Raw genomic sequence first — 19,520 nt, forward strand, 5'->3', positions numbered from 1 at the left:
TGAAAATGTCCTCAAACCACCAGCAGAGACAAACTTACTTTACCTTTCCTGGTTTGTGCAAAATGTATTTGCTGACAAACTGGATATCCTGCCCACAGTACGGACTGCTGTGATTTAATTACAGAATTGCAACCTCCATTCAGAGATCTCACACAGCTAGTTAAATCCAGCATCATACAAACACAATATATACTGCACATGCACATATGGCCAGCAAGTTTACAAGGTAAGGGCCATGGATTTTCTTATTGGCAACTAGATTATCTGCCCAAAAGAAGCCTCATACACCAGAATCATGTTTGAATTCCTTTCCTTTCCTTTCCTTTCCTTTCCTTCTTTGTTTCCACTGTGCAAAGGCTTCTAAACAAATATTCAGCCTGTCTGTGAGCTGTTTATCTTTCATCTTTGGTTTCTTTGCCTGCCTCGAATAAATGCTTCTTCCTATTCCTATGTTTGGTGCAGAAAGTTAAAAGTAAGTAAAACATTTGAATGGAAGTTAAACACAAAGACAAGCAAAAAATGTTAAAGAATAAAACAAATCGAGGCAAGGAAGCATTAGTTGGGTTTGTATCCACATGTAGCGCAAATTTTAACCAGATTTTCAGAAAATTGTCTAAAGACAATAATGCAAAGTCATGTACTTTAATATCCACTACTGTTAGGCAGTTATTTGGACTTGGCTCAGCAAGATAAGAAGTAGATGGCGCTAATTCCTCAGTCAGGTGCCAGCAATGGTATGATGTAATTAAAAGAGCACCAGTTAAGCTTCAAATGAGGGAAAACAATGGATTTATGATAACAGAGAGCACTGTGGACAAAAGAAACAGAGCTCTGAAAAACTAATATAACAGCTATGTGGTCTTGGAAGAGTTTTGGTAACAGCCCAGGGTGCATAAGCCATCCAGTGATGACAAAATGACAGTCAGTCATGGCTGTACATTATCATTTATTCGCCGAATCTGTTTTCATTGCACTAAGTTGCATTAGCCTTTTATCGATACATCAATTTTTCCAAAAAGAGATGGCTAGAAACACACCTATTGATACAAAGGTCTTGACATTACATTTAAAAACCCTCAGCAGAGCAAGAAAATAAAGCTGCTGTGCTGACGCTAATAGTGAATAAATCCAATTGGCAAAGCAGCAGAACTTGAAGTACACAGCAGCTATGAGGGACCCAATTAGTAAACTTATTTTGTTGTATATATTTTGGCCTGTTTTGCCCTTATTTCTATATCAAAACTCTGGTTTGTAACCAGCCACGAAAAGGAAAAAAAAAGCATCAGACAAGATCAGACAGATTTGTATAACTCATAAAAATCTACCCCCTTTTCTTTCCAGCTTTGACAGTCTACTCTTTTCATGGTTCANCACACACACACACACACACACACACACACACACACACCATGAGTCCTTTCCTTTGAGTTGACTTAACTGCTCTGGCACTCAGTCTTGTAGAGCTGCACCCTGCGAACCCTCGCCGTTCAGCTCCTGGAGCCATTCCCATGGAATCCCAGACATTTCAGGCATTTGTTAAAGCTGGGCCGACAGGCGTTTCTTCACCGCTGTACGCGCTCACACTCACCACAGCCATTCGATTTACAACAGCTTACTGCTGTTTTACTGCTCGTTCAATCAGACTGGCAAGAAATGTTTCTTTTTATCTACTCTCACTTTTTACACCAGGCCTTGAACCAGATGTTTTTTAATAGTTTATGTTGTCATTTTTCTATTAAATACGGTTTGTGTTATTGGGGGAAGACATTTTTGTTCTGCTGTACCTGCACCTAATTTTCTTTCTTTTGTATGCAATGTGACAAAATATAATTATTGTTTAATACCGTAACACCTCACTCCATAACATGGCACTGATGCATCAGTGTTTTGATTGTACTCAAGGCTGCAAATGAATGAGGAAATGAAAAACATCATGTAATGGTGCTCTTGAAAATGGACTTCTCTAAAAGGGAGTTGGTTCAGGGACACAGATGTAATTGATTTTTGGCATCTCAGAGGCTTAAAGATTGTGTGTGCGAGTGTTTTTACTGCAGCCCAAGAAAACTAAACTAAAAAAAAAAAAATTGTGAAAAGTTGAAGGAAAAAATGGCAGTAGATTTATAAATCCAAAACACAAGATATTAATTTGTCTTACAGCACAACTTGAATAACTTCCACTGGTTTTTGGTAAATGATTTGAAAAGGTTTATTCTGAAGACTGCTGCTTATTGCTTTCTTCCATTGTAATATTTTGATATAACAGTCACTCCGCTTAATCAGTGTTGATCCTTTTTTCCTTTACATTGTGAATCACACGTTATAGGTGTGCAGCACTAAATCAGTTTTTTAGAAGCCTACCAGATTTTAAAACTAAACTGGGCTGTATCATGCACATGTGAAGAAACTTCACAGATCTTCTTCTCTGTTATCTCAAACGTGCACAAACTACAGTATTATTAGGATATTATTAATATTATTGTTCCAGAGGGAGCGTGAATGCATCACCTCAATGATCTTTCCCACATGATCTCATGGGGAAGCAGATGTAAACAAAACAGAGACTGATGCATGGCGGTATCTTGCTATAACAATGCTTTGCAGTGAGAAAAACAAAAGCAGAAGGCTAAACGAGTCTGGATGAGAAAATGGTTAACACAGGTTGTCTATTCTTCAGCGAGAACTGGAGGTGAGATTTTAACTGTCAGTTTTATTATCTGTCAACAGTAGTATGCAAGTAAATGTTAGCCTCAAGAGCTGGAATGTTTTACAGTGGTTGGAAACACCGTCTTGTCTCTCTCATTGGCGTAATCATAGTAGTACATGCTCTAAATAATCGGAGCAGCCCTGAGGAGTCTGTGTGCAGTCTGAACCCCTCACAGACTGAACCCCTCACATTACCACATAATCTGGACTGAACATCGGTACCGACCAAGTTCATGGACTAGATTTCCCCTCCGATTGTCAGGAGGGGCGAACTGGTATGAAATCGGCCTAAAGCTGTCTCAGTCTGTATCACTGGTCATGTTTACTTCCAAGATTTTCTTTTTATTGCACATAATCTGTTGTTGGCACTGCTGGAAACAAACAGGCTCTCAAAAGTGTCATGAATAAAGACAGCAGACGGCAGTACCTTTACTGTGTTGGCTTGCATTGGACCTCATTTGTAGGTCGCTGTGGACAATTTAGTGAATGAAAAAAGACTTCGCTTGGCAGCTTAGATAATTTTCTGATTGAAGAAACTCTTTTTAGTGGACCTTCCATCATAGATCTGGTTTTGTGATTATTTTCTCCCTGCTAATATTTTTCATTTGTTTCTACTGCTGACCTCCTCATAAAAAGATTAATTGCGTTAGCTAAAATTTGAATTTTTTTTTTTTTTAAAGGGTGTTGTGTCATTGCATTAATGATGGAAGCGTGACAAATGCTTGTGATGTCATAAGAGGTAGTCAAAGTCAACCACAAAGGTAGTCATTATTTCAGTCTGACACTGAGCCCTGGAAGGAAACGAAGATTCAAGGCCGTGGCGTGCGTCATTTGCCTGTAAAGCAGGCAGTGTAATTGCCCATCAATGAGAGCACAGTGTTTATCATTTCTATTCCAGTCACGGACAGACTGGATATCCTGCCTTCTGATGACAGCGGCGGCAGGGCGACATTAAAAACAAAAAGTGCTTTTCCATGTTGTTTGTGTGTTTTTGTTCTATTAACGCTGGCCGGGCCAGTTAATGAAATTGTTTACGTTTCCCGTTGCTGCCCAAGTCATCTCTATCGAACCCTGCTGCTGCTGAGTCAGACGAGCTGACAAGTGGTTACCAAGAAAAAATGAGACAAATAAACCCAGGTCATTAGCTGGTTCTTTTTTATAAGGTCACACTCAGACAGCAGTTTTAATCTTTTGCTGTGACGTACTTAATTTTGCTTTAATTTGAATTAGATTGAACCCAGTTGTTTTTGAGTCTTAATCTTCCTCATCTGTGTTTTGACGCATAATTGAATATTTAGACATTAGAATAAGAATAATCGGTCCTAAGCTGATATCTGTCTTCGGCTTTCTGTGTCAGACACGACTAAATGAATTAAATGAGTTTAAACGTGTCACTTGTTCATGTCCTTCTCGTGATCATGAGGATGATGCAAAGGATGAGTAACACAGAAAGGACCAGAAGAATTTTAGATCCTGCGAATCTGTCTTTCTTGGTTTAAGTGCTGCAGCTAGCAGGTATTTTTAATCATCAGTTAATCTTTCCATTATGTTTTTCTAGCAATAGATTAATTGTTTAGTCCATGGTAATTATTAACTTTGTCTATAAAATGTAATAAATGTTGATTATTTTCCAGAGCTGGAAGTAATATTTAAACATCTGTTTAATGAGAAGCTGGAGCGTACAAATGTTTGGCATTTTTGCTTGAAAAATTACTCTATTAATTCACCTTCACATTTGAGATGATGGAAACAGAGAATGTTTGCTGGTTTTGGTCGATAGATGACTTTATTGATTTATCAATTGAAATTGTTCTTTTTATTGTCAGCCAACTAAATTATGAACAGTTTCCACACGACTTAGTAGTCATCTGTTTTCACGTTTTGATAAATGCTTTTCCTTTATATTTTTACTTATAAATATTTGATGATAAGTAATTACCCGAAAAGCTGCAGACATTGTAATAGTGGGACAAGTGTGTGATTGGTCTCACTCCTTTAGGCAGAATTTAAAAAGCTGAAGGGACTTTGCTCAGCCTTGTGAAGCCTGAAACCGGCTCGCTGCTGCTTGTGGCTTTGATTTTTGGCAATTGAGCTGCTTCCTTCAGTTGACCAAGAAAGGGCTTGAATCCGCACTTGCCGCTTGCGGCAATATTTCATTGTTGATTCTATGTCCTGCCATCCATCCATCTTCATTCACTGCCATCTCACTCTTATTAAAGTTATAGAAGGAGCTCCAGTAGGTAGAGAGATGTTTGGAAATAGAAGTGGGGACTGTATAACATCTGTTCTTCACTAGTAGAGAGGAAACCAGCACAGCTCTGTATTAATGACAGACATTATCAGGGCAGAAACCAGTAATCACACTAACAGTACTGTGAAGAATTTTGATTCTATTATAGAAATGGAAATGCTAAATATGGTGTACACTACAGGGCTTGACGCTAACTTTTTTTCCCAAGGAGCACATGTGCTCCTAAGTTGAAAAAGTAAGGAGCGCACAAAGAACTTTAGGGGCACAATGTAAATTGATCAAATAATGTGTTTTCCGTAATAAACGTGATGCAAATAGACATTTACAAGCAAAATTATTTAATGAATTTGTATACAAAATGTACAGAAAGGTAAAATCATCAAGTTTTGAAAAAGTAGGCCTATTGCAATTTAATTTTGTCTTTAATGTTATTATCTTATATATATTATCTTTGCAATATGATTATCTTATATAATGTTATTACTATCCTAAAATATTCTCCAGGTCCTCTGAAACTTTGCAGGACTTAAGCCTCTTTCACACAGAGCTTTCGCGGCGCCCACCGAGGGGTAGGGCGCAGAGGACCGGATTTGGGGGAGTACAGGCTCGTTCAGGAGCTACAGCTCCATGGTGACCGCTTCCGGGTCTACTTCAGGCTCTTCTCTGCTATTGGACTCGTGGCGCCAAGGTGTCGTCACAGCGCGCAGACGCCGCGACATGCGCCCTCTCGCACGCCGCTCAGCTCGGCAGCAGAGCGGTGCGCACTTGCGCCAAGGTAGCACATACACAATGAATGGGTTCGTCGGTGGAGGTCTGCGCTTTGCGCGCTCTGTGTGAAAAGGGCTTTATTTCCACCCTGCCCAGCAGCGGTACCGTGGTGAACGGTCCCTAAAGGCCTCTATACATGATCAGCTGTAAAACTGCTTTGCGCTGGCTGTCCCATTGTTTGTCTATGGAGAGGGCACCGCTCTGATTTTCCGCCCGAGCGCTGCGCTCAGAGTTGAAATTATTTGAACTACGGGGAGAACGGAGCAGGCTTCCCCGGAGATCCACCGCTTAACCCGGTCCATCTCCTCCACACTTTGACTTATTTCCACGCTGCCAACAGTGGGACTTAAGCCCTTTTCACACAGAGCGCGCAAAGCGCAGACCTCCGCCGACGGACCCATTCATTGTGTATGTGCTACCGCGGCGCAAGAGCGCATTGTGCCGACAGTGGCTTGGAAAACCGCCCATAACCGTGTCACACAGGGAAGAGGGAAGAGGGAAGGCGGCTGGAGTTCCTCCAACATTTGCAGTTAGATTATCATATTTTTTTATTGACAAAAATATAGGCTGCTTCGGCTGATTTTTTTATGCGCACATGTGCCCCTAAATATTTTTTATAGTTCGCACACATCTACTTTTAGTCGCAAATGCGAGTGAAACGCTCGCACTGTCGAGCCCTGCACTACTGTCATTTATTATATGTAAATTGGGCAATGGAAAAAACAGACTCTGATGTCTGGCTCATATTTACATCCATTACTTTTAGGACATTTTGTGTTCTTGCAGTCTATGTTCTTCTGGCACTACACAGTAATATCAGCTATAACATGTGCTGTATATAGATAGACCTGTAGGTAATGGACTTGATAGTACTATACAAATCACTCTGAAGGTCTTATTAAATGACCAAAAATAACTTCATATACCAGCCTGACGACGGCAAGATAATCAAAGATGTTGGCCTTTTGATGGCCTTCTGTCATATACCATACAGTCAGAGACAGCACACTGTGAGATCAGTGTACTGTTACCATGGTTATCTACAAATAAATACACCTCAAATTAACATAAATTAACAACTTTCATATATCTTCATGTTGCACACATTCAGTTGACTAAAAATAGGTAACAAAACTGGTTCTCTTAATACATTCAAAATCATCTGCCAGACAAATTGGATTCTAGCAAGCATTAGGTTAGATTGCTCTTTTATAACCTTTTATAGACTGCAATGATTAATCCAAAATTACAATAGTCATTAGTTACACCTCTGTATGCATTGACTATACAAGTAATTTGGTTAGCTTTTTGTCTCTTCCTTTTTGCCTTTTCCATATTTAATGCATGACCTCATTATCCCTAAATATCTAGTCAGCTGTCGTGCTGTACAAGCCGTGAGTGCCAAGCAATGCATGTCACATGTGAAACATGAATCAACTGTCAAAGTTCAATTTTGACAGTTACCACTCAACTTACTACTTAATACTCAGGTTGCTGCTCTTTTATTCTGCCTGTTTGTTTTAAACTAGTGCAGTGCCTCTTCTGAACTAGCTGATTGCTTGGCCTGTGATATTGCTGCTTGCAGCTTTCTCAAAAACCACTCATCCAAACACTCAACACTGTGCTTCCTTGGGAGTATAAGCGACGTTCGTTAACTGCTAGCTCTTTGGTACCAGGCTTTTTCCGGGAACAAAAGCGTTTATTATAAAAGTTATTTCGCTGATGCTTGAAATGTTTGAGTTGGCTACAATGTAACGTCTCCAGTATCTCCTCCTTCATCTGTTATTGAATCAACTGCATATATCCATAATAAGAGCTAAATACCAGAGCCCACTTCAGTCCAAATAGAACTGCTCGCCTGGTGCATACCCCAGAAAAGTTTCTAGCATTGGGGTTTACGTCCAGGTGTATGCAGTCCTTTGAAAATTCCTAGCAGTGTTTCTCCTGCTGACCCTGCCTGTGGGTTCCTACTTGACTCATAGACTTAACATTATGATAAAGTAATAGATTTTTTAAATCACTTTTAAATCGCTCAAGGAAATTTTTACAAATATAATAGATAAAAAAAATACATAATAGGAAGCATCATAACTGACAATTGTAGTTCAAAGTGTCCTGTCAGCAGTTTACAAATGTCTCTTTTATAATTGTGGTCCATGGGGAAAATACTTTCGGGGCTGTAGGGGAATTTTTCGCTGCAACACTGCAAGTTGCCACTGGGCAAAATTGGAAGCAAGGCTGAACAACGGTAGCACATCCAGTTCTCTAACACATCATGTAGCAAACAATGGAGAAACAATTGCATGCAATTTGGCACTGTAACAGTGTATAGGGAACCCTTCTCAATACAGTACACAGTGGCAGTAGTAACATCCTACTAATATATATGTCCTATGTAGCCCTCGAGAGCTAGAGAGCTGACACTTGACACTACACACACACCCGCCAAGTGTGAAGTTGATTGGATGAACGCTTGTCAAGAGAATTGAAAGACATGGACATACATACATACAGACAGAGAGTTAGATTGTCAGAAGTGTGCAAACTTTGAAAGATGACCATTTTCAAAAGCACTTTATTTGTTCTTAAGATTCTTCTCTTCTGGGCCTTCAGCAAAAACCGTCTTTCATAAGAAACTAAATACTACCCTTGTCATGGCCGTGGAATTTTAATTACCAACCAGCGCACCACCGCATTCCCGTTTGGCATTTTCTGGGGTCTAATATGATCTCAACGCAGAAAGCCTGATTATGCTCCTGTTTCATCACTGCCAAAAAAAGGAACTTGGAAAAACTCACCACGAAATGATTTTAGGGAGGATTGTGGTTAATGAAAAGTACGGAGGCTCTTAATTTTAGGCAGAAATCCCTGACTTTAGGGTACGATGAGGTTTGGTTGTCCTTGCCTGTATAAATGCATTAGTAATTGCCTGCTGGTGTACATTTAGATGTTGGTAGAAACAAGAAAGGCAGAAAAGTCTGGTAACTCTTCATGCAGTGTGTTTGCATTTATTGCAGACAGTAGACAACGGGCCGTTTTGAACTGTATGAGTCATTCCTTGCGAGCAATGTGGATTCTTTCTGCATTTTCGACGCCCCACGTTGTTGAAGCTCGCCGTCGGCTGGCAGGCTGTGTAAATCTATTCCTTCACCTCCCATTTCCAAGCTGGCATTGCCCTGACAGGGTGCATTATTCTCTGTCACACAGGGGCCTGGAGTTGTGTTGGTTTGTTGTTGATGTTCGTTTCGGGCTTCGGGGATTGAGCGTCTCATTGTGTGGCTCTGCTCCCCCCTCATCCCAGTGAAACCTCCGCTGATGAGATAAAGCGCCAGGCATTTCTGCAGCATTATTCCCTGGCCTTCATGTGATCCTGCTGCACTTTGCACAAACCGCATGACAAGAGATCAGACAGGCCCTGACCAGTGTGCCAGAGTAATACGGATAAGGAGTTCAGACACGGGAGGCGATACACACATTCAGCCTCAATACTTTTAAAAAAAAAAAAGATGTAGCCAAGTCGTAAACAGTCCTAAGTCCAACTGCCTACCCAGCACTTGTCTCCCAAAAACCCCATTGATTTATTGTTGTCAGGTGACAGGTGATTCTACTCTGTCCAAATGGAAGATAAGTAGTAGAGATGCTGACAACAGCAAACTCAAGCTGAGCATAACTAATTGACACACTGAGAAAAGACCTCTGTTCCTCATGAAGGGCGCTCGCTGAAGGGTCTATAATGATAATAAAGAAACTGGGCTTGTATTTAGAGATTTGCATGTTTTAAGGAAAGAATCACAAACTCCCCTGAACAGTCCCCTCAGCGTTCTTCTCGCTCCGGGAGATCAAAGATGGCTTGGGGTGGCCCCACTCTCAAAGGTCCTCAGGGTCTCGACCTTGAAAACATTTTTGACAAGCACACAAGAAACAAGTCTATTGCCTTCAGTGTGGCCACTGTTGTTGATACTATGAAAGCCTCTATGATGTCTGATAGTGAATGATACCGCTAATTTAGGATCAACTACCAGCATTGATTTCAACTATGCAGACATGGCCAGGTCAGCTGCTGGCAAAGTGGGCTGTAAAAATCTTTTGGACAGTGAGTGGTTTGTTTTGGTGCTTCATGAAAGTGATTGCCGGCTTGTTCTCTCAGGTGGCACTCAGCGCATGTCAGAAGCTTGACATCAGTCACTGAAATTGACTGACCCACATTAACCCTTGTGTTTTTTCCCCCCTAAAAGTCTGCATCCACTGGTGCCTCTGATTAAAAACAAACTTAAGATGTTTAACTTTTAACTTGCTGCAATGGGTAAGTATTTAGGGCTGCACAATATAGGTAAAATATACAATATGCAATAACAATAAAGAGATTACTGATGATAAATAAACAGATATTAAAGTGTACTCAGTTTTCAGTGTACTGCTAAAATACACGTGCTTGTTAAATTAAAGCAATGAAAGAGGCAAAAATTTTAAACCTTCTTTGATCGAACAAGTTAAACACTGAACTTAAAAAGGGCACCAATTTAAAAAAACGAATGATAGTTAAATTAGTCAATTTTTTTAGCGATACTCTTTCATCTCACTCACAAAATGCCTTAGTGCAACATTGCAGTCTTTCGCAATGTGTTTATTGCGCAAGTTGACATTGCGATGACAATAAAAAATTATATTTTGTGCAGCCCTACAAGTATTTTCATCATTAGTTATAATCTACTCAATCGAAATGTCAAACAAACAAAAAGAAAAATGGCCATCACAACTTCTGAGAATGTCTTTGAATGTTTTGTCCAACCAGCAAATTCAAAATCGATCTATTTAAAATTATATACACGTAGAAAAGCAGTAAATCCTCACGTTGGAGAAGCTGGAACCAGATTAAGTTTGGCATTCATACTCATACAACTAAAGTGATTAACTGATTATCAAAATAGTTACCAACAAATTTTCTTGTCTGTTGACCAATCGATTAACTGACCAGTCGTTTCAACTTTAATTTAAACCTAAAGAAGAAACAATGTAGAGCTGCAGATTAAAAAATAATATTATCCACTAATCTGATCGTATATTTTCTGATGAGTCTTCAAAATTGTTTAGTTGAAGAAATATCAAAAAATTGAAAAATGCCCATCACAAGGTCTGAGAGTTCAAGATTAACTCTTCTTGTTTTGTCCAACCAAAACCCAGAGATATTTTATTTAATATTATTATATAATATATATAATTTAAAAAGAAGCAAATGTTCAAATTTGAGAAGCTGGAACCAATAATTATTTGAGATGTTTGATTATTATACACCAGAAATGCATAAAAGATTGTGAGCGTTGTCACTGATTAATTTGTACGTCAATCAACTAATCAGTTAATGGCCTGATTGTTTCAGCTTTTATGCAGTGTTTTGTATCAAGACTGTGTGGTTTGTCTTCATTAGAAGTCAACTTTATTACTGAATTATAATTTCAAAAAGCCTGCTGCAACATTTAATGGATCTCATTCAAACACCAGACAACAGTAACCATACATCATTCAAAAATGTTCTGGATTGGTCAAAAAATACAAACAAAAAGTGGAAATCTTTATCTTTAGCTGATGGCAGTCAGTTTGTTGAAGGAGGATTGATTTTGTTTTGAACAGATATTTCAGTCTGGATGGAGATTTTTCAGTTCCCAGGTTGTTGAAGTCTGTAAAAACTCCTAAGTTGTGGACGTGACAGACGAGACACAATGCATCACCCGAGGCACTGAGCTGCTCGGCACAAAACTAACATGCGCACGAGTTTGAACCCATTCACTACTGCACCACGTTTCTCCCAACAAGGAATTGAAAGAATAGAGAGATTGTCCCAGAGCACTGTGTTTTTCCCGCTGACAAGATTTATGTGCATGACAGAAAAGAAAAAATAAATCAGAAGTACTTAATAAGAACCAGTTGTGCTTTAGATTGGTAGAAGAGCAGCCGATTCGTGGTAGTGAGAAGACGTAAAGAGCAGAGCAGAGCAGTTCCAGCCTGTTACTATGTGCCTCTCGCGTAATTTCTTTGCATACCTCCCATTGCTGCTACTGCTGTCTGACTGGCTGGGAGGGAAGAGAGAGGGACACAAAGGGTTAAACTGTGCCTGTCTTCCTTGGAGATGGGAGAGGCCATTTGAATGGCTAGCTTCTACAGCTAGCCAACACATTGGCTAAGGCTGAGGGTGGATCTGCTGCTGGGCCTGTGCTGCGACATGGAGCCCAGCTGGAGGATCAGGAGTCAGTCTGAGCAGACAGCAGAGTTTTTTAGTATATGTGTGTGAGTGCATGTGCGTACATACATTTGAGGGGAAGTTTAAGGGCAGATTTTGAAATAAACTATTAGGAAAACATAGTACCAAGAGGACATTTTTGCTCGTCAGTGTGGAAATCATCATCAGTGCTCTTTGTAAATCCCACGGCAGAGTAGATTATTTAGACGGACAGGCTGACGTAGATAAAAGGTGGTTATATCATTTGTTTTCCTAGCACCATGCCCCCTTTAGCTTCCCCCTTACACTGCCATTCTCATGTTGCTGCTGCCCGCCCCAAACACACGCTCTTCAGGAGCTTCAAGAGCTTACCTCTGCGAATGTAAGAGGACAGGGTGTCCATGTTTTGTTCATTTAAGGGCTGACCTCGTGACACTAATGAAACCAAGCAGTTTTTTGGACACTTGCTCAACAATAGAAAGCCAGTTAAGAGGAACAGACTATTGAGATAAATTGCTCCTGTAATGGGAATTGCATCACCCAACTCTCCCTTCTTGGTTTTGTGACTCAATATTAGTCCAGACCCGTAAAAGACACACATACTTTACGGTCTGACCTGTAACCTGCCCCTAACCTCAGAGACTCATTATCTCCCCTGCTGTCCAACAGTCTTAATGTGGCTCTTGTGGATGAGAAGCTAATCTCAGCAGGCAGGTCAGTCAGCTGTATTTACCTCTGAGAAGCCTCCGTCCATCCTTGCACACTTGTCCTCACACCTATGCTGAGATAACAACACACACACACACACCAACTGCGGTGCATGTACTCACACACTCACATCTGCCAATCCTGAGAGTCTAATGTTATGTAACAGGCTGATTTACAGGCACACACACACATGCAGACGTATGCACAAACAGCCAGCCTACAGACTTGTCTCTGTCCTTAGATGATCGTGTTTACGCCCCAAAAAACATCTCTGAACTTCAGCATGTGTTTGTGCGACTGTCAGGACACTGTATCTTTCTGTCAGTGTTTATTTCTTCTACCTGCTCACAGAGAGCCTGTGTAGGTCCTGCTGCTAGAAAGAGGCCTGTGCATTGGTTTTGTTCGCCTACTATAGATGATTTGGGGCTTGTTTTTACTATGGCCAAGGGCTCAGCGATGCATCGATACTTATCAGGTGCCATTGTAGTGCTTCCTCCATTAATCTTTCAACTTTTAAGTGACATAAAATAATGAAAACTGTTCATTACATGTGCCCAGAACCCAAAGTGACAACTTCATCTGCCTTGTCTTGTCCAGCTAACACTTACCATACACCAGAAGACTTTGAAAAGACTTCAAAAAGTCTTAAGTCTGACACCCTCTCACAAAAGAGATGATGTGACTTTTTAGTCACAGACTAAAAGATTTTGCAAACACTAGGGATCCTGCAGAGTCACTATTAAACTATTACTAGACTAGATTCCTTTTGAAATTATTTCCATCCTGTTCCAGTGGAAAATATTACGCCAAACACCCTTTAAGAAATATGATGTACAACTTGTCTGCAAAAACACATGACTCTAGGAACAATTTGGATATTTGTCAATTTAGCATCAATATAATCCATAAAGAGACTGTATTTGTGTAGAAACCTTACATATTGGTTTCTGTTGCCTCAACTCACTGCCAGCCTTTGTTAGTTACCTTCTTAGTGTAAGGAAATCATGGGAATGAGGGATAAATAGTTTCAAAAACTAGATTTCTCACTAAAATAAATTCAAACTGGTGGATCAGATACACACCGAATTCAACACTGACTCTTGTTCACTCCACAACTGCTAACAACTTTCTCCTCCTTTACCACCATACAAGAGAACTGAGACTTGTTCACGTTCTTGCGCCTCTCAGAATTCCCCTCAGTGTTTACTGTCTGTCTGGTTTGTTGCGTCTTGTATGGTGCTAAGAGAGCACAGCTATTGGTTGTGGACAATTTTAAAGTCACTGAACACCAGTACTTGCATGATCCAGGTCTAAAAATGTATGATAAATTGAACATGCTTGATTTTGTCGGAACATCAAGACAAGAAAAAGACAGAATTAAGAGTTTTACGACCACCTTACACCAAACGATCGAGATCACAGGAGCACTCACCAACTGAGGTAGAACTCTCAGGACTTTATTCAGACACTGAAAATTTGTCTGCAACAGTGAAAATGCTTGAAAAGTCATTTGGCGTAAGGCTGGCTTTAGAATCCAAAACCTAAAAGTATTGAATTTTTAATTATGTAACACAGAGAAGTGCAATTTCATGAAACTGGAACCAGTGACTTTTTGCCATTTTTTGCTTGATGAATGATAAATCCACTGACACATTCATTGCTTATTAATTTTCTGTCTGTCAATTAATTGAGCAATGGTTTTCAGCACGAATCAACCAGACGCTTTGATGTGTGATTTGCCTTATCTGAACAGATGTTGTGATATATCTACATCAATCATAGTGAGTGGTTCCGTAGTTGACAGGCTAAGGGTGCTACAAGATTTTTTATTTTTAAACAAACCCTTCACAGCACAAAAAAGGGAGTGACATTTACATTAACAACATTTTATAGTCGTACATTCACACATGAAATGCGCTTCAGAGCCTCTGGACAAGTGCAAGAGAAACCCAGCAAAGACATCTTGCACGTGTCTCACTTACAAAATACTTAATGCTTGAATGCCAGTCCCCCCCCCCCCGTCTCACTTTCACCCAGCCTTCTGTAGAAGTGTCTGTCCTTTGTCAGCTAGTGTTGGATCCCCACTGTTTGTATTCAACATGCTTGTTGGCCAGTGACAGATGGTCCTCTGGGCTGCTGGCTGTTTCAGTGACGAGGGATTTCACTGTGACCATGAGAGATATCTGTGGAGTTGGAGATATAAAGATATACAGTCATTAAAGATTAAAATCACCCCAGTCACATTGGGGAAGTGAAATATTGCGTGGGTGTTTGAATGCTGATCAGTTTCTGTTTCCTGTGACTCTCTTCCTGCAGCACACATTAAAAACTTTACATATTACGAATTGACCAAGTAACTTTTTTCTTTAACTTGTCTCTACTTTACTTTACTAACTCTGTTGTCACTCTCTCACCTGCAGTGTGCCCTGTTCAGTGCAAACATCGAGCCTGCACCAAGGACGACCAGTGCTGCCACGACCAGTGCCTGGGTGGCTGCTTGAAGCCTCACTCAGCCGGTCACTGCGTGGCCTGCCGCGGCCTCCAGTATGAGGACAAATGTGTGGAGCGCTGCCCTGAAAACCACTTCACGTACAAGGGCTGGCGCTGTGTCTCTTTCACCTTCTGCCAGGATCTCCACAACAAATGCAAGCGGGAGAAGGAGCACAGCAAGAGCCCCGACTGCCACGAGTACGTCATCCACAACGGTGCCTGCATCCCTGAGTGTCCCTCCGGCTACACGACCGTCAACTCCTCCTCGTAAGTGGACACTCATGTCGGTCTGATGGGCTCTTGATGGGTTGGATGGAACGATGTGTGATCAGTGAAGCTGGGTTAATATTCTGCATGTATACACACACATTCACGTACACAGCTATCTTTGATAGAACAGCCAATTATACTAAAAGGGTGTCCAATAAAAATGAATAATACCACAGCAGAAATCTCAGCAACAATAACAACAGCAACATACCCTAATGTAAAAGAGAGAAAGATAAGTAAACAAATGCAGTGGAAAATTTAAAAAAGATATCATCTGGAAAAATAATTCTGAAATCTTGCAGTTTCCTGCCTTGGTTTGACTCTTGTCACTGTGTTTGTAGCACTGAGTGACAGTGCAGGAACTGAAGGTCCTCCTGATGAACTCAGAAAGCACTCTGTATTTGTACACACACACACACGCACACACATACACACACACCTCTTTTTTGCGTGCATGTGAGACAGCAGGCAGCTGGGTCAAAGTGGTGCAACACAGTAGGAAACCTGGCACATCTACGTTTCTGATTTTGACTCGGTAGCCATCCACTGCTTTTTTTTTTTTTTTTTTTTCCCTTCCCCCTTGGCTCACTCGCAGCACTAAATTGATGGTTGTTTACCAACCGCTGGTGTCTGCATTGCAGTGTGCGACCTGTAGGCACAGACAGTTAGACGTGAAGTGTTTTTTCCCTTTTCCCTACGTCTGTAATTTACTACTTGTTGTGCTTGTATCTTCGTCGCTACATCTGTACAGACTTCCTTCTCTAAAGAAGGGCGTTGTACTTGTCCTGACCTGCCGGTAACCTTTATCGCCACCCTGTTTGACACCTTCATTGACCGTGACAGGGCTGTTGATTAGTGTGGGCGCGCCTGTAAGACAGTCCGGCAGACAGCTCTAATCATTCTGCTGTGACAGAGGTTGAAAACGCAGCTGGATCTTTCAAGACTTGTTGTCTTCTGTTACAGCATGACTGGGTAGTTGACTTGGTGGCATTTTAACACCAGGGGAGAGAGGCATTCAGAACAGACTGCCCCGGGGTGCCGGGCCTTGACTCCTTTGGCTGACTGTGGAGAGATAAAGAGTTTTTCTGCCAAGCAACTGTAGCAGCGTAGTCCAGGCAGTCTGTCACTGACAACAATGATGACAAGAAAAAGTCATGTGTGTTTAACCTTTATTTATCCACAGAGGATTTGCCAAGCACCGAATCTCTGTTCAAACAGCACGCAGCTTCACTTTTGTGGAGTTACATACTGTACATTCTCACCTGAGAGGTTTCTAGTGGGACTCTGTGAGCAAGATCCAGCTCCACTGGAGCAGATGAGGGTGAAGTGCCTTGCTCAGGTGCACCCCAGACATTGTTGTGACAGAAGAGTGCTGCTGATTTTCTTTGAACTGTTCAGATTAGAGGTTGACTGATTTATTGGTTTGGCCGGTGAATCGGCGCTAAAAGGGCGTTTTACAGACTATTGTGACTGATGGAACTTGGCTTAGTGGCCAATGGCTGCACAACCTTCACCAGTCACATGGGGACATTCATCACCTTCCTGAAGAGAGCAGGGTTGCATTAAATCACGCAAAAAGGACCTTGACCAGTGTAGACAGCTCCAATCAAAGCAAGTCACTTCTGCTGTGGGCGTGTGTCTGAGTGTATTGTTCTTCATTTTAGCGTGTAATTACATGAATTTTGTTGTTGGTTGCAACAGTGGTTCCACACTATAGTGCTAAAAGTCTGTGAGTCCATGACTGAGTGAGTGATGCAACTTCCTGTTTTAAATTAAAAGTACTTGTTTCAAATAAAAGCCCTCCCGCGTTTCATACACGGCCCCACCAAATAGGCCTACTAGGTTTTGACCTAGTCTTTTTATATGTTTTATGAATAATTGAGAAAATATTTAGAGTATTTTGAAAAAAGAAAATTACTCCACTCTAAAGTGTCTTGTCAAAAATTACATTCGCTTTTTTTTTTTTTCATCCCTGTAGAATGTCAGTTATGAAATATTCAGAAGTAATTGTCATACATAGTCGGGGTTGATATTGGCAGATCAATCAGCTTTCAGCTTTTCCCGCTTCAAATTATTGTTACTATATCGGCCTTTAAAAATCCACCAGCAGTCGACCTCTGGTTCACAGCCAAAGTTTTGAATCAGAAAAGGAAGGCATGCGCATCCAGATGTGCGTATGTCTTGAGCAGACACGGTGACAAGAACCGAGAAGCTTCATTTAACTTGATTTATTATCACTTCAGTAAAATGTTCCAAGCTGTGCAGCTCTTCATCAGACAATAAAAAGACACTCGGCAAAAAAATGATCGACTTTTTACTTAGGTTTGTGATGTTTTTCCTTGGTGGTTTTTTTCCCTAGATAATCTTAATTAATACAAACCGCGTGAGGTTTTTAAAAGGTGTTTTGTCATAATTTGGGATCAGTCGATCAATTGCCTTTTTAGATGGCATACCTTCTGGTCTATAAAAAGGCTTAACGATATTGTGATATGACATACTGTATACAGATAATCTTGCAGTACAACAACATTTTTTGATATATTGTCCTCAGTGATATGTTATTTTTATGCAGCACTCATAAAGTTGCAACAATATAATCTGTGGTAATGACCAAGTAAATATAGGCAAATTAGAATAAAGCTTAATAGGGCAAAAAACACTAGTGCATTTCAGCTGAAAGCTTGTTAGTGTTTAGTGCTGTTATATGCTCAACATACAAAGTATTGTAAATACTTGGCACAGGTTTAGCTTGCATGTTAACAGCTCAAGTCTTTGCAATAGTGCGTGACCAGATTTTATCAAAAGGAGCTTCTCAATGTGCAGATTTGAGCACTTCTTGCCAGGTGACCAACAATCTCATCTAAACCTCTAGGCTAGAGTTGACCTGTGGTGAACCCTGCTGTGCTCATATGTCAGCCTTTTCACTTTAGCTCCCTTTCTGTTCCCCTTATGGCCCATCTCTTCTTTTTGGCATCTCTCTCCTGTCGCTGGCTTCAAACTAAGCTGTGGAAATGAAAGTGCTTTGTGGATAAGCGGTGTACTCCAAGGCGTTATGAGTGTCTAGGCTGAAAGTGCAGATGTGGCACTAGAGAGGGAAAAAGGTCAAGATAGAGATCAGGAGAGTTATGAGCCAGATAAACAAGCGATGCCCACAACCTTCTTTTATTTGCAAGGCACAGGCGCACTTTTCCGCTAGTTTATCTGTTGTGTTCGGCTTTTGAGCCTTTGTGTCACATGGGCAGTTTGTCTTGTTGTTGAAAGTTGTCATTAATCTCATTTACACGTGCCTCCGCTCTGTATTTCTCATGATTTTGTGCTTTGTAGACTAGACGTGCAGTGCCATGAAATCCGTAGTACTTTAGCTGCCACCAGCCTTTGTTGTTTTGGCATACACAAAAGAAATGCCACATACTTCTGTAAATGTCCTGCCAGCTTACTCAACTGTTACTAAACAAAGGCATTCTCACCTCATAAACCAGCCAGCGGCAAAAAATACTTTGAACACAATCAAGACAATGGGCCAGAGTAAACACCCTGTCATTTGTCTAATCCTCGCCTTCAACCCTCAATTTGAAACCTTCATAAAAACGTTCTGTGCAGCACGTGTCTCATCTTAAAGATACCTGTTCCCCTGCTGTGTGAATCTGAGAGGCTGCAGAGGTTGCTGCGCACTTTGGATTTTACCTCATCAAAGTCTGCACTCGCCGCACTATGAGTGTGGGGATTGTACAGATGGCTTTTTTCAGGAAATAGGTTAATATGGTTGACACACAAAGCCATGACCATATCTCTGTTATGAGAACAGACCTGTTATGAAAACATTATGTAAGCCATGTTGTTTAACTCCGTTGCTAAGGTGAAGGGTTGGGGTGAGTTCATTTTCAGGGTATTTCAAAACAACAGTTGAGTAAAGCTTAACTTTAAGTGTTTTTGTCATGTATACAGTGCAGCTATTTAAAGCAACTATAATCAATAATTATAGAATAGATGAAATGTATAAAAGGTTGCATGAATCTACAGAGGCTTTTCCCCCTGACTCTACTCTGTGAATTGTTGTTCACTGTCTTTAAGCTCATTGTTTTGCTGTCTTGCCTGCAACTTCACTATTTTGGTTCA

The 19,520-nt window shown here is 40.8% G+C and overlaps 1 protein-coding gene across 1 annotated transcript in view; it reads left to right on the top strand.

The window, feature by feature from the left end:
- Positions 1-19,520, top strand: part of insra (insulin receptor a) — a 62,215-nt gene that overhangs the window by 18,692 nt on the left and 24,003 nt on the right. Inside the window, exon 3 of the mRNA XM_050074616.1 lies at positions 15,065-15,401. Coding sequence (XP_049930573.1) covers positions 15,065-15,401 — 337 coding nt within the window. The remainder of the gene's footprint in view (positions 1-15,064; positions 15,402-19,520) is intronic.

Source organism: Epinephelus moara, chromosome 21 (genome assembly GCF_006386435.1).
Source record: "Epinephelus moara isolate mb chromosome 21, YSFRI_EMoa_1.0, whole genome shotgun sequence".
In the NCBI taxonomy this organism is placed as follows: Eukaryota; Metazoa; Chordata; class Actinopteri; order Perciformes; family Serranidae; genus Epinephelus; species Epinephelus moara.